Source organism: Grampus griseus (genome assembly GCF_964374135.1).
Source record: "Grampus griseus genome assembly, chromosome: 15".
Lineage (NCBI taxonomy): Eukaryota > Metazoa > Chordata > Mammalia > Artiodactyla > Delphinidae > Grampus > Grampus griseus.
Genome location: NC_139009.1, coordinates 44,175,250 through 44,190,295, shown reverse-complemented (window position 1 = coordinate 44,190,295; position 15,046 = coordinate 44,175,250). Strand labels below are relative to the sequence as shown.

General features: G+C 36.8%; 1 protein-coding gene across 5 annotated transcripts in view; it reads right to left on the bottom strand.

The window, feature by feature from the left end:
* ERLEC1 (endoplasmic reticulum lectin 1) overlaps nt 1-15,046 on the bottom strand; it is a 40,805-nt gene that overhangs the window by 16,085 nt on the left and 9,674 nt on the right. For all 5 annotated transcript variants that reach the window (XR_014297842.1, XR_014297843.1, XR_014297844.1 and 2 more), the window contains exons 7-10: nt 13,242-13,465; nt 13,020-13,149; nt 2,340-2,501; nt 1,651-1,710 (exon numbers count right to left, since the gene is read on the bottom strand). Coding sequence is in view for 2 of the 5 variants with exons in the window: in XM_082672796.1 (XP_082528922.1) it covers nt 1,651-1,710; nt 2,340-2,501; nt 13,020-13,149; nt 13,242-13,465 (576 nt within the window). In the remaining 3 variants the exon portion in view is untranslated. The remainder of the gene's footprint in view (nt 1-1,650; nt 1,711-2,339; nt 2,502-13,019; nt 13,150-13,241; nt 13,466-15,046) is intronic.

Sequence of the window (15,046 nt, the reverse complement as noted above, 5' to 3'; positions counted from 1 at the left end):
GATTCCTTTTATTTCTTTTTCATCTCTGATTGCTGTGGCTGAACCTTCCAAAACTATGTTGAATAATAGTGGTGAGAGTGGGCAACCTTGTCTTGTTCCTGATCTTAGTGGAAATGGTTTCACTTTTTCACCATTGAGAATGATGTTGGCTGTGGGTTTGTCATATATAGCAAGTTCCCTCTGTGCCTACTTTCTGAAGCGTTTTTATCATAAATGGGTGTTGGATTTTGTCGAAAGCTTTTTCTGCATCTATTGAGATGATCATATGGTTTTTCTCCTTCAGTTTGTTTTTATTTTTGGCTGTGTTGTGTCTTTGTTGCTGCACACGGGGTTTCTCTAGTTGCGGCGAGTGGTGGCTACTCTTTGTTGTGGTGCCCGGGTTTCTCACTGCGGTGGCTTCTTTTGTTGTGGAGCACAGGCTCTAGGCACGTGGGCTTCAGAAGTTGTGGCATGCCAGCTCAGTAGTTGTGGCTTGTAGGCTCTAGAGCTCAGGCTCATTAGCTGTGGTGCACAGGCTTAGTTGCTCTGTGGCACGTAGGATCTTCCCGGAGCAGGGCTCGAACCAGAGTCCCCTGCACTGGCAGGCAGATTATTAAGCACTGTGCCACCAGGGAAGCCCCAGCTGTTACTTTTGAAAAATGGGACAACAGTGGAGGAAAATTTTATTTTCATTCTATATTTCTGGCATATATTCCTTTAATTATATGAAAAAAAGCCACTGGGTATTATCTGGGCTGTACTTAGATGACACTTTTTTTTTGTATTAATAAAAAAATTAAGTAAAACATCCAAGCAGCAAGAATAAATGGAAAGCATAGTAAAATGGAATATCTCAGGCTTAAGTGAAGAATAAAATGTTCTAGTTTACAGACACCTCATAAATTCGGAGTGATTTACTTGTGGAAAGTGAGTTGATCTTTCCCATTATGATCCATCTTGAAATTTAAGATCAGCTCAAAACATCTCAAGAAGGCAAATACAGTATTTTCTAATTACCTATTGTTATTTATTTGGGGGAATAAAAAGAGCCTTTTAAAACAGATCAATATTTATTAATGTTTGTTTTCCATGTCTAGTAGTTTACCTTACTAATAAACAAACTACAACAATGACAAAACTACTGGGGCTTGAATTTCAGAATTTAAGCAGCTTTGGCTCAAGTGTAGGAGAATACTGATTTATGAAATTATGAATAAAGAGCCAGTGCATTTAATCTTAAAACTTATTTTAAGCTTAGATGATATGGTACCTTCTTTTAGTTGAGAAACCTGCTGTATTTATCCTATTTTACTAACTCTAGTGATATACTATCTTACCATTCACTTAATTTAACGATGAGTTATAACAATGACTAATTTCTTGGTCAAAGCTAAAGAGGTTAGTCACTGTAGTTTATTATTCCTCCAGGCTCACAGTAATACAAGAATCTGAGTAGTTAATAAATAACGTTACTTTAAGATGATTGACTTAGTCTTAACTGACACCAAGTTTTCCATTTTCCAGAATTTAGAGACACTTTGATGAATATTTCCATATTAAAATCATCTTATAATTAAAAGTAACACCAACCCCCACCCCTTTTTTTTCCACAAAAGATTTTTGAAACTTTAATCCGCCTAGTGGTAGAGTGATATAAACGCTGTTCTATACCTCATGGTATTGATGTACATGTTTGCCATAGCAGAATTCATATTTCCACCAACCAACACCCTACAGGAAAGGAAACAGATCAAGTTATAGTACAGAGAAAGGCATATTGGGGTCTGTCTCAATACTGCCGCATGATAGTGATTGACATACATATAATTAAAAAAAACTGTACTAGCAATAATATGGTTGAAAATCAAAATTAAAAATTACTGATAAACTTTAAAAAATAGACATTACTAGAGAATAATTGCTGTACCACCCTGGTAAAATAAAGTAAAATGAAAATTCCACTTATAAGTGTATTTCCCACTGGAGTTCTTAGGGGCAAAATTTAACCTTTGTAGATATTAGCTCAAATTTTAAATGTGATTGCTACATAACCAAAATGTTGGCTACACAATCATTGATGCCCATTCCAGCAATTAGCCAAAATCACATATGAAGTACTTAAGTATATATATTTTTGTCAAGTAAACATCAAGTTTTAGCCTGTGAGTAAAGAGAATATAATGGCTATGCATTGGATTATAATTAGATGCAGAGAGAAAATGTCCATTGGGAAGCTTCCAGAATCCTGCCATTTCTCTATAGACAAAAAATCTTTTTCAGTGCTACTAATGCCCCTTGATAAATAACACACAAGTGAAAGCTGTAAGAATAAATACTTAAACTGATGGTTCACTTCTCACCCCGTGAAAGCAGTAGGAACCACTAAGGAACTCTTTTATGAGTTGGTCATCTGTCAGTTTGGATATGTGGGTTGTTCCAACTGTGAGCATTGGCTGAGAACCAACAGCAATGGGTTTGTGGATTGCTGGAAATCTCTCTTCCTTAGTTGATTGCATATCTTCCTAAAATTAAATAAACATATGTTTAAGGGCTTCTTTGCCACACAATTTTTTTCAGTATGACTTAAATTATTATTTTTAAACTTCAGAAAATTTGGAAAAAATGTCCACTCATTTTTTTTTAATTAATTAATTTAGTTTTGGCTGCATCAGGTCTTTGTTGCTGCTTTCGCAGTTGTGGCGATCGGGGGCTACTCTTCGTTGTGGCACGCGGGCTTCTCACTATGGTGGCTTCTCTTGTTGTGGAGCACGGGCTCTAGGCGCACGGCCTTAGTAGTTGTGGCACGTGGTCTTAGTTGCTCTACGGCATGTGGGATCTTCCTGGACCAGGGCTTGAACCCTGTCCCCTGCATTGGCAGGTGGATTCTTAACCACTGCACCACCAGGTAAGTCCCTGTCCACTCATTTTTAATGTGTTTTAAGAAAATGAATTTTGCAACACTTAATAGCATAGAGAAAGCTCTAGGCAAATGTTAGTTCCATTTACCAGTTAGGGGCACGGTGACCCATAGAGGGATAATTTCCATTTCACATATTTTGTCTCATATTTTTATTAAGTACTTTGCTACATGTTAGATTTTGTGTTTCTACATTTAGTGTTGGAAATGTGATTACTATGGGTAAAGAAAGGATAACAAGCAGGCTAATAAAGAGCTGAGTGGGACAAATATGAATATTAGTTATAATTACTCAAATGTAGCAGGACCTGGTTGTTGCCCTGGAGGAAACTGCAGTTTAGTAAAGAAAGGGTAGAGGGAAAAGCAGTTTCACAGAGGTAGGGGTGATTCAAGTAGACTTTGACAAAGAACTGAAACACGAAGACTTCACAAAGAGAAAGCCCTTGATTAATTCATGAAACATTAATAATTTGTGACTTACGTGAATGTCTGTGTATGTGTTTTGTGTGCGTGCATATGCATGTGAACCTGAAGAAGAGGTAAGAGCAAAGATGTGTGGTATGGTATGATATTTAAAACCAGAGAGAAGCAGGCACTACAGATTGAAAACTATGTAATGCTAAGTAGTTTGGACATTATCTTTTAGGTTTTAGGCAAAGATATGGTATGATCAGATTTTTAAGTAATTACTTTAGCATGGGCAGGGAAGAAGGAATGGTAAGAACAAATCTGGAGGTGGAGAGTCAAGTTAGGAGCTGCAATTACCCAGGCCACAGACAAAGTGAATCTAACATAAGGGAGTGACACAGTAAGCAGAGAGGAAATGAATCCAGACCAGAACTGAAGAAGTGGGTGTACCAACTAACTGAATAAAATAATTTAAAAAAATTAAACAGTAAAATGTATAGACTCCTTTTTCACCCGCTGTAGTTGCCATTGACCAATTGTGGTCCTTTTCTTCTTTTTCAGCTTGTAGGATTTACTGGGTGGTTACTCTGGAAACCAATGACCTTATCCTCTCTCTCCTCCAATACTAAGAACAAAGATTGGCAAGATGGCCTCTTGTTTTTTGAAAGAACCTTGAATTTTACATATAACTCTTTCTATATTCAGAGCCTACTACTATGCTCCTGACAGTATTTTAAGTATGGAGTATTAAAAATGAAGTACCGACCCTATTTTTCTGTTTTTTTCTTTTGCTCTACCCAAGAATCTTACATCAAACTTACGGGGTCTTCAACAATTACAACAGCAACAGTCCTGAGATCAATTTTAAGTAACTTTGTGAATCAGCTATAAATCTTCTAGTAGAAGATGTATTTTGTAATGTAGTACTTGACCACTGGGACACTGATACCCATAAAAATGATCATCTAAAGCAAAAAAAAAAAAAAAAAAGCAGCAGACATAGTTACTACTCATAAGGAGCTAAGGTTCACTAGACTAAAGTAATTACTTACAATATATGAGACCTATAGTAAGGTTAGTGAACAAAAGAATAATAACGCATAGTGAAACCTGCAGATGAGAAAAGGGGAAGAGGTAGGAAGAAAAGAAGAATGACAATTTATTATTCCTTCTTGTGGACAGAACATCTACTTTCATTTTTAAGGAAAACTACTCCAATAAAAGCAAGATGATAGTAGTTTTTGTAGCAGGGTTTGGAAATTCATAAAATAGATTTTTAATAAATCCAGTAATTTCCAAATTAATTTAATGTAATAACACAGGTGGAACATCAAACCAAAATTCTAATAGCCATATATGTATTGTGTTTAAAAAAGAAAAAAAATCCTTTATGGTAAAGCTTGATTCACACTTAAAAGGCAAACCATATGCCAAATATCAACATTTTTAAAGTTATGTGTAATAAACTAAGTTTCTAAAAAATTATTCTGAAGGATGATCAGTTTTAAGTAATCACTCATCCTACAGTATTAGCTAAGATTTTCATGTACTCTAAAGATGCTAAGTATTTAGAAAGCATTATCATCAGTGGCTTTATTTTTAATAAATTTATTTATTTGGCTGCATTGGGTCTTCATTGCTGTGCGTGGGCTTTCTCTAGTTGTGTTGAGTGGGGGCTACTATTCATTGCAGTGTGCAGGCTTCTCATTGCGGTGGCTTCTCTTATTGCGGAGCATGGGCTCTAGGCGTGCAAGCTTCAGTAGTTGTGGCAAGAGGGCTCAGTAGTTGTGGCAAGAGGGCTCAGTAGTTGTGGCACACGGGCTTAGTTGCTCTGTGGCATGTGGGATCTTCCCAGACCAGGGCTCACACCCGTGTCCCCCACACTGGCAGGCGGATTCTTAACCACTGCAACACCAGGGAAGCACATCATCTGTAGCTCTTTTTTTCTTTTTTCTAAAATTTGTTTTATACAGCAGGTGCTTATTAGTCATCAATTTTATACTCATCAGTGTATACATGTCAATCCCAATCGCCCAATTCATCACACCACCACCCCCAACTCCCCCCCGCCGCTTTCCCCTCTTGGTGTCTATATGTTTGTTCTCTACATCTGTGTCTCTATTTCTGCCCTGCAAACCAGTTCATCTGTACCATTTTTCTAGGTTCCACACATATGCGTTAATATACGATATTTATTTTTCTCTTTCTGACTTACTTCATTCTGTATGACAGTCTCTAGATCCATCCGCGTCTCAACAAATGATCAAATATCGTTCCTTTTTATGGCTGAGTAATATTCCATTGTATATATGTACCACATCTTCTTTATCCATTCGTCTATCGATGGGCATTTAGGTTGCTTCCATGACCTGGCTATTGAAAATAGTGCTGCAATGAACATTGGGGTGCATGTGTCTTTTTGAATTATGGTTTTCTCTGGGTATATGCCCAGTAGTGGGATTGCTGGATCATATGGTAATTTTATTTTTAGTTTTTAAGGAACTTCCATACTGTTCTCCATAGTGGCTGTATCAACTAACATTCCCACCAACAGTGCAAGAGGGTTCCCTTTTGTCCACACCCTCTCCAGCATTTGTTGCTTGTAGATTTTCTGATGATGCCCATTCTAACTGGTATGAGGTGATTGTAGTTTAGATTTGCATTTCCCTAATAATTAGTGATGTTGAGCAGCTTTTCATGTGCTTCTTGGCCATCTGTATGTCTTTTTTGGAGAAATGTCTATTTAGGTCTTCTGCCCATTTTTAGGTTGGGTTGTTTGTTTTTTTAATATTGAGCTGCAGGAGCTGTTTATATATTTTAGAGATTAATCCTTTGTCCGTTGATTCGTTTGCAAATATTTTCTCCCATTCTGAGGATTGTCTTTTTGTCTTGTTTATGGTTTCCTTTGCTGTGCAAAAGCTCTGAAGTTTCATTAGGTCTCATTTGTTTTTGTTTTTATTTCCATTACTCTAGGAGGTGGATCAAAAAAGATCTTGCTGTGATTTATGTCAAAGAGTGTTCTTCCTATGTTTTCCTCTAAGAGTTTTATAGTGTCCGGTCTTACATTTAGGTCTCTAATCCATTTTGAGTTTATTTTTGTGTACGGTGTTAGGGAGTTTTCTAATTTCATTCTTTTACATGTAGCCGTCCAGTTTTCCCAGCACCACGTATTGAAGAGACTGTCTTTTCACTATTGTATATCTTTGCCTCCTTTGTCATAGTCATAGATTAGTTGACTATAGGTGCGTAGGTTTACCTCTGGGCTTTCCATCTTGTTCCATTGATCTATGTTCCTGTTTCTGTGCCAGTACCATATTGTCTTGATTACTGTAGCTTTGTAGTATAGTCTGAAGTCAGGGAGTCTGATTCCTCCAGCTCAGTTTTTTTTCCCGTAAGACTGCTTTGGCTATTGGGGTCTTTTGTGTCTCCATACAGATTTGAAGATTTTTTGTTCTAGTTCTGTAAAATATGCCATTGGTAATTTGATGGGGATTGCATTGAATCTGTAGATTGCTTTGGGTACTATAGTCATTTTCACAATATTGATTCTTCCAATCCAAGAACATGGTATATCTCTCCATCTGTTTATATCGTTTTTAATTTCTTTCATCAGTGTCTTATAATTTTCTGCACACAGGTCTTTTGTCTCCCTAGGTATTTTACTCTTTTTGTTGCAATGGTAAATGCAAGTGTTTCCTTAATTTCTCTTCCAGATGTTTCATCATTAGTGTATAGGAATCCAAGAGATTTCTGCGCATTAATTTTGTGTCCTGCAACTTTACCAAATTCATTGATTAGCTCTAGTAGTTTTCTGCTAACATCTTTAGGGTTCTCTATATATAGTATCATGTCATCTGCAAACAGTGACAGTTATACTTCTTCTTTTCCAATTTGTATTCCTTTTATTTCTTTTTCTTCTCTGATTGCTGTGGCTAGGACTTCCAAAACTATGTTGAATAATAGTGGTGAGAGTGGACATCCTTGTCTTGTTCGTGATCTTAGAGGAAATGCTTTCAGTTTTTCACCATTGAGAATGATGTTTGCTGTGGGTTTGTTGTATATTGCCTTTATTATGTTAAGGTAGGTTCCCTCTCTGCACACTTTCTGGAGAGTTTTTATCATAAATGGGTGTTGAATTTTGTCGAAAGCTTTTTCTGTATGTATTGAGATGATCATATGGTTTTTCTTCTTCAATTTGTTAATATCACAAATTGGCATTTGGATCACACTGATTGATTTGCGTATATTGAAGAATCCTTGCATCCCTGGGATAAATCCCTCTTGATCATGGTGTATGATCCTTTTCATGTGTTTTTGGATTCTGTTTGCTAGTATTTGTTGAGGATTTTTGCATCTATATTCATCAGTGATATTGGCCTCTAATTTTCTTTTTTTGTAGTATCTTTGTCTGGTTTTGGTATCAGAGTGATGGTGGCCTCATAGAATGAGTTTGGGAATGTTCCTTCCTCTGCAATGTTTTGGAAGAGTTTGAGAAGGATGGGTGTTAGCTCTTCTCTACATGTTTGATAGAATTCACCTGTGAAGCAATCTGGTCTTGGACTGTTGTGTGTTGGAAGATTTTTAATCACAGTTTCAATTTCATTACTTGTGATTGGTCTGTTCATATTTCTGTTTCTTCCTGGTTCAGTCTTAGAAGCTTATACCTTTCTAAGAATTTGTCCATTTCTTCCAGGTTGTCCATTTTATTGGCATAGAGTTGCTTGTAGTAGTCTCTTAGGATGCTTTGTATTTCAGCTGTGTCTGTTAAAACTTCTCCTTTTTCATTTCTAATTTTATTGATTTGCATCCTCTCCCTCTTTTTCTTGAATCTGGCTAATGGTTTATCAAGTTCATCTTCTCAAAGAACCAGCTTTTGGTTTTATTGATCTTTGCTATTGTTTTCTTTGTTTCTATTTCATTTATTTCTGCTCTGATCTTTATGATTTCTTTCCTTCTGCTTACTTTAGGTTTTGTTTGTTCTTCTTTCTCTAGTTCCTTTAGGTGTAACATTAGATTTTTTTGAGGTTTTTCTTGTTTCTTGAGGTAGGCTTGTATAGCTATAAACTTCCCTCTTAGAACTGCTTTTGCTGCATCCCATAGGTTTTGGATCGTCGTGTTTTCAGTGTCATTTTTCTCTAGGAATTTTCTGACTTCCTCTTTGGTTTCTTCAGTGATCTCTTGGTTATTTAGTAAGGTATTGCTTAGCCTCCATGTGTTTGTGTTTTTTACGTTTTTTTCCCTGTAATTCATTTGTAATCTCATAGCGTTGTGGTCAGAAAACATGCTTGATATGATTTCAATTTTCTTAAATTTACTGAGGCTTGATTTGTGACCCAAGATGTGATCTGTCCTGGAGAATGTTCCGTGCACACTTGAGAAGAAAGTGTAATCTTCTGTTTTTGGATGGAATGTCCTATAAATATCAATTAAATCTATCTGGTCTATTGTGTCATTTAAAGCTTCTGCTTCCTTATTTATTTTCATTTTGGATGATCTTTCCATTGGTGTTAGGTGTTAAAGTCCCCCACTATTATTGTGTTACTGTCGATTTCCTCTTTTATAGCTGTTAGCAGATGCCCTATGTATTGTGGTGCTATGTTGGGTGCATATATATTTATAATTGTTATATCTTCTTCTTGGATTGATCCCTTGATCATTATGTAGTGTCCTTCCTTGTCTCTTGTAACATTCTTTATTTTAAAATCTATTTTATGTGATATGAGTATTGCTGCTCCAGCTTTCTTTTGATTTCCATTTGCACAGAATATCTTTTTCCATCCCCTCACTTTCAGTCTGTATGTGTCCCTAGGTCTGAAGTGGGTCCCTTGTAGACAGCATATATATGGGTCTTCTTTTTGTATCCATTCAATGAGCCTGTGTCTTTTGGTTGGAGCATTTCATCCATTCACGTTTAAGGTAATTATCGATATGTATGTTCCTATTACCATTTTCTTAATTGTTTTGGGTTTGTTTTTGTAGGTGCTTTTCTTCTCTTGTGTTTCCCACTTAGAGAAGTTCCTATAGCGGTTGTTGTAAAGCTGGTTTGGTGGTGCTGATTTCTCTTAGCTTTTGCTTGTCTGTAAAGCTTTTGATTCCTCCACTGAACCTGAATGAGATCCTTGCCGGGTAGAGTAATCTTGGTTGTAGGTTCTTCCCTTTCACCACTTTAAGTATATCATGCCACTCCCTTCTGGCTTGTAGAGTTTCTGCTGAGAAATCAGCTGTTAACCTTATGGGAGTTCCCTTGTATATTATTTGTCGTTTTTCCCTTGCTGCTTTCAGTAATTTTTCTGTCTTTAATTTTTGCCAATTTGATTACTATGTGTCTCGGCGTGTTTCTCCTTGGGTTTATCCTGTATGGGACTCCCTGTGCTTCCTGGACTTGGGCGGCTATTTCCTTTCCCATGTTAGGGAAGTTTTTAACTATAATCTCTTTAAATATTTCCTCTGGTCCTTTCTCTCTCTCTTCTCCTTCTGGGACCCCTATAATGCAAATGTTGTTGCGTTTAATGTTGTCCCAGAGGTCTGTTAGGCTGTCTTCATTTATTTTCATTCTTTTTTGTTTTCTCTGTTCTGCAGCAGTGAATTTCACCATTCTGTCTTCCAGGTCACTTATCCGTTCTTCTGCCTCAGTTATTCTGCTATTGATTGCTTCTAGTGTAGTTTTCATTTCAGTTATTGTATTGTTCATCTCTGTTTGTTTGTTCTTTAATTCTTCTAGGTCTTTGTTAAACATTTCTTGCATCTTCTCGATCTTTGCCTCCATTCTTTTTCCGAGGTCCTGGATCATCTTCACTATCATTATTCTGAATTCTTTTTCTGGAAGGTTTCCTATCTCCACTTCATTTAGTTGTTTTTCTGGGGCTTTATCTTGTTCCTTCATCTGGTACATAGCCCTCTGCCTTTTCATCTTGTCTCTCTTTCTGTGAATGTAGTTTTTGTTCCACCAGCTGCAGGACTGTAGTTCTTCTTGCTTCTGCTGTCTGCCCTCTGGTTGATGTGGCTATCTATGAGGCTTGTGCAAGTTTCCTGATGGGAGGGACTGGTGGTGGGTAGCGCTCCATATGTAGCTTTTTAAAAATAATTTTTCTCAACTTGCAGATTAAACACATTAATTAAAGAAAAATAAACTGGTACTTCTACCTTGAAGAACAGTTAAAGTTGGACTTGTGAATCATTTTGATCAAGCTGACTTTAAGTACCTGTCAGTACTTAAACTACTATCAAGAAGAAGATGAGAACTGAATTCCATCTCTAATCTTTCAATACATCACTTCAAATAAAATGCAGATTAAGTTTAAGATAAATTTTTCCTCCTCTCAGAATGGCAGGGTTCACAACATCCACAAAGAGTCTGGCAATACTTTCGCAGTAAGTATCCAAGAGGAAGGGGAGAAGAAGGCTTTGCAGTTAAATGTTAATTAACCCACTATAAAGTACTAACAGCATACTAGGTATCATGCAAGGAGCTGGAAACCCCAAGTAACAAAAGCATAGTTTATTTTCCCTCCGTTTAAATGAAGAACCATAGGAAAAAGAACAAATTTTAGCCATAAAAGTGCTATAATGGAGGACTGAATAAAACACAAGACCACAGAAGAGGAAACACTGATCTCTTCCGTGGGTAATCCATTAGAAGTCATGGCTCATTTGCAAAGGAAGTGACACTGGAAGCATATCTTCAAGCATACACGTGTTGACCTTCTATTAGTTCATCAGATATAGGGAGGGAGGGGAGAAGACAACAGAGGAAGAGGCAAAACAGTATATTCTAAGGCAAGGAGGTTGGAAAGAATGTGGTACTTTTCTGAAACTCTTAAGTTGTTCAAAATAGCTGGGATCAAGGGAATGGTGATGAGAGATGAAGCTGAAGGTAGATCACAAGTGGTCTTTTTTTTTTTTTTTTTAATCTTTTGGCCATGCCACATGGCATGTGAGACCTTACTTCCCTGACCAGGGATTGACCTGTGCCCCCTGCATTGGCAGCGCGGAGTCTTGACCACTGGACTGCCAGGGAAGTCCCCACAAATGGCCTTGACTCTCCTTTGATAATATCATTGTATGAGCAATGATTTTATCCTGAGGTATAGATCATGTTAACTACCAAAAGATTAAATAAATAATCAAATGTTCACTTCAGAAAGAACATTTTATCAGCTGTGTGGGAGGAATTAGAAAGAAGATGCATGAGGACATTAGTTTCTGGTCTTAGAAAATGATGGGGTCCTGAACTAATGACAGGACAGAGTTGAAAAGCAGTCAGTGGATAACACTGATAGCACTGAGTAAATGATTAGAGTTAGAGATGAATTAAGAGATGGGTAAGAAAAATGACTCACGTTTCTGACTTGGACAACTGGGTAGAGAACACTGCTTTGAAAGCAATGGGGAAGACTACAAAAGGGTCAGTGTGAAAGAGAAAAAAATGGTTAAGTTTGAGATTACTGAAAATGTATATACATCCAATATGCAGATGAAAAGGGAAGATAGCATATCAAAAGGGAGAAGCAGCAGAGAGAGGTGGTTAAGAGGACAGGTTCTAGAATCAGACTACTTTGATTCTAATCTCTAACCCATCACTTGTCACTTCCCCTCTCTGAACCTCAGTTCCTTAACCTGTTAAGGTGGATAATAGTAAATCTTATACGCTATTGTAAGGATTAGATAATAGTTGTAAAGACTCAATACATGTTAATTATTTGATTGTGATTTGAGTTCAGGAGAAAGATCAGTGTTGCAGATGTATATTTATAACTCATGGATGAGCTTACTTAAGGAGACTATGTACAATAAGGAGAGAAAGCAGCTATGGACAGAACCAGGGGAAGTTCAACATTTTAAGGAGCAGGAATCAGAGAAAGAACTAGTACACGAGAGATCAGAACCAGAGAGAACCAGAGATAATGACCTGTAGTAAAGAAAGGAGAAAAAGTTCAAGCTTCTAACGCTCAGCTAAGATCAAGTTATGCATATGTTCAGCAAATTTAGAAGCAAAAGATTGCTGTTGACCTTAATAAGAACAGTTTAAGAAGAATGACAGAAATATGGTTTCATAATAAATAGCAATGAGCTGAAGAATAAATAAAGCATTAGGAGATGGGCTGCAGTCTATTTTTTCAAGAGGCTTAGCTGGTAAATCCAGTTAACTAGCTAAAAATTAAACTTAACTGAAATGAACAGGATGGCAAACTTTAAAATACTATGGAATCATGGGGGACTTTCTTGGTGGTCCAGTGGTTAAGAATCTGCCTTCCAATGCAGGGGACATGGGTTCAGTCCCTGGTTGGGGAACTAAGATCCCACATGCCATGGGATAACAAAGCCTGCATGCCAAAATACTGAGCCCACGTACCGCAACTATTGAGCCCGTGCGCTCTGGAGCCCATGTGCCACAACTAGAGAGAAGCCCGTGCTCTGCAATGAAAGATCCCGCAAGCCGCAGTGAAGATCCCGCGCGCTGCAACTAAGACCCAATGCAGCCAAATTAATAAAAAAGAAAATTATGGAATCATGAGTGTAAGAGAATGCTAAAATAGTTTCTGAGAAGTATTAGAATAAGGAAAAGAATTAAAATCAAAAGAACTGGAATTGACAATTTTGAGTCAGGAAAATAAATGACTACTACTATACTACAGAAATCATTAAAATACTGATATATGCTCTGAAATTTGGAAAAGGAAGCACTGAAAGAAATACTGTTAGATAATTCTCATACCTCTTTATTTCTCCTAAAAGGCACCCTCAGTATTTCTTCCTGCTGTTCCAACTGTCTCAGGGTGAGGGGTTTAAATGGTGATCCTGGTAGTGACTGGCAAAATATGTCATTCACAGGAGATGCTCTGAATCTATTCAGTGAGAACAAAGCATTAAACCTAAGCAAACGACACTTTAAAGCATGTGTGCATTTCATGTTTAAAATATTAAATCCACATCCTACCTATATTTAGGATGACTGCACAAGAGTGGTGTCAAAATGACAACTTCATATTCACAAGTTGTAACTTCAGCTACTGAAAGAATTTCATGCTTAGATTCAGGATGACATATGTACATCACAGTACTTGATCTGGGCCGGTTCTGTTTCAAACTACAAGGTGTACCATTTCCCATTCCCACTGGATAGTAGGGTGTCATCTGACCTTCGATATTTTTAGTGGGAATCTTAAAAAAAGAGTATAAGACAGACTTTTCATTAGAAATAGAGGTGGGGTGAGGATGGAGAAGCACTTATTCTGAAAGGAAGAAAACTACATTTTATTCATAAACTAACATTTATAAAGGTAACATTTCTGTACTTTCTATAAGCTCTCCCTCTACTATTCTTTTCATTCATATTCTTATTTGAGCAAATACATATTTTCAGAGCTAATTTAATACAGAATAAAAGAAAATTTTTATTTGGTGCTAAAATTAAGATGTACACTTACATAAAAAAGGCTATAATAACATAATTAATATGAATTATTTTCAAAAGTTCTAAATAAAGTGACTAAGATAAAATATAGAAACTTACTATACTTGGGCTGGTCAGAGCTTTCTTCACTAAACTCTCAAGTGAATGCCTATGTTAGAATTTAGATTCTAGAGATTTGAAGTTTGATTTGTCAAAAAGTAGGGCTACAGAGTTAACACTATGTTCTAAAACAGAAATCTAAATATTGTGCTGGTTCACTGATCTGCTTACTCTTCTTCCCTGTTATTAACAGACATACTTCTCAGCATATAAACTCCTGTACAAATCCATTCATGGCCAGCAAAAGACAGATGAAGAAATTTTCACGGAATGGGGGAATAAAGGAGATCACCCCAGAAGACAAGGATTATTAAGGAGTTAGCTCCCATACTTTTATCGACATAAACACAAGAAGAATTAAATGGAAGGGCTTTAAAAGATATTGTTAATATCATCTCCAAGCAAGCTCTTTGGAGGCAGGGAGCTCATCTTGTATCACTTCGGTCCCAAAACAGGCAATAAATAAATGTTTCCAGGGGAAAGTATTTTGAGATTTCTTGTATGCTAGTTTCATCCTAGTGTCTAGAATTAGAAAATCCTGGGTTAAAATCCAAGCTTTGCATTCACTAGCCTTATGACTTTGACCAAATTTCAGTTTTTGTCATTCATAAAAGTAGAATAATAATATATACTCAAAGGCTGTAGGGAGAATTAAACATTACCCTTTGTTACATGCCTGGCACAGCATCTGGCTTATGAATTGGGGCTCAATAAATGTTAGTTTTCTTCCCTTACCCTTTTCTTCCTCTTCCTTGATCATTTCACACTTTGAATTCCATCTTGCTATCCTCCAGAGCCAAAAATATTTTGAGATAAATATTTTATCTCAAAGGTAGTCTGTAAAATTAAAACCTTTTAAAATAGCAATGCTGTGTGTGTCTATGCATAGCTTACCAACTCCCCCAAAGCCACCCTTTTAAGTTATGGGCATCCCTTTTAAGTAATCTTTAAGGCCTTTTGCCGTTTAACTTTACTTCTAATGAAAGAATCATTATGGTATGAAACCATTTATAGAAATATCCTCTACCAATAAGTTATTTAACTTTATGGAAATTCTTAGGATTCATAAAGCATTCCTTGAACCACAGGGGCATTTAAAAACTGTAACTGGTCACCCTAAGGAATAGTTCTTTTTAAACAATCCTATTTTTCAGTCATCAATTATGCATTCACATTCAATAAGCATTCACGAAGGGCCTACATTATGTCTGGCACTCTGCTTTGCACTG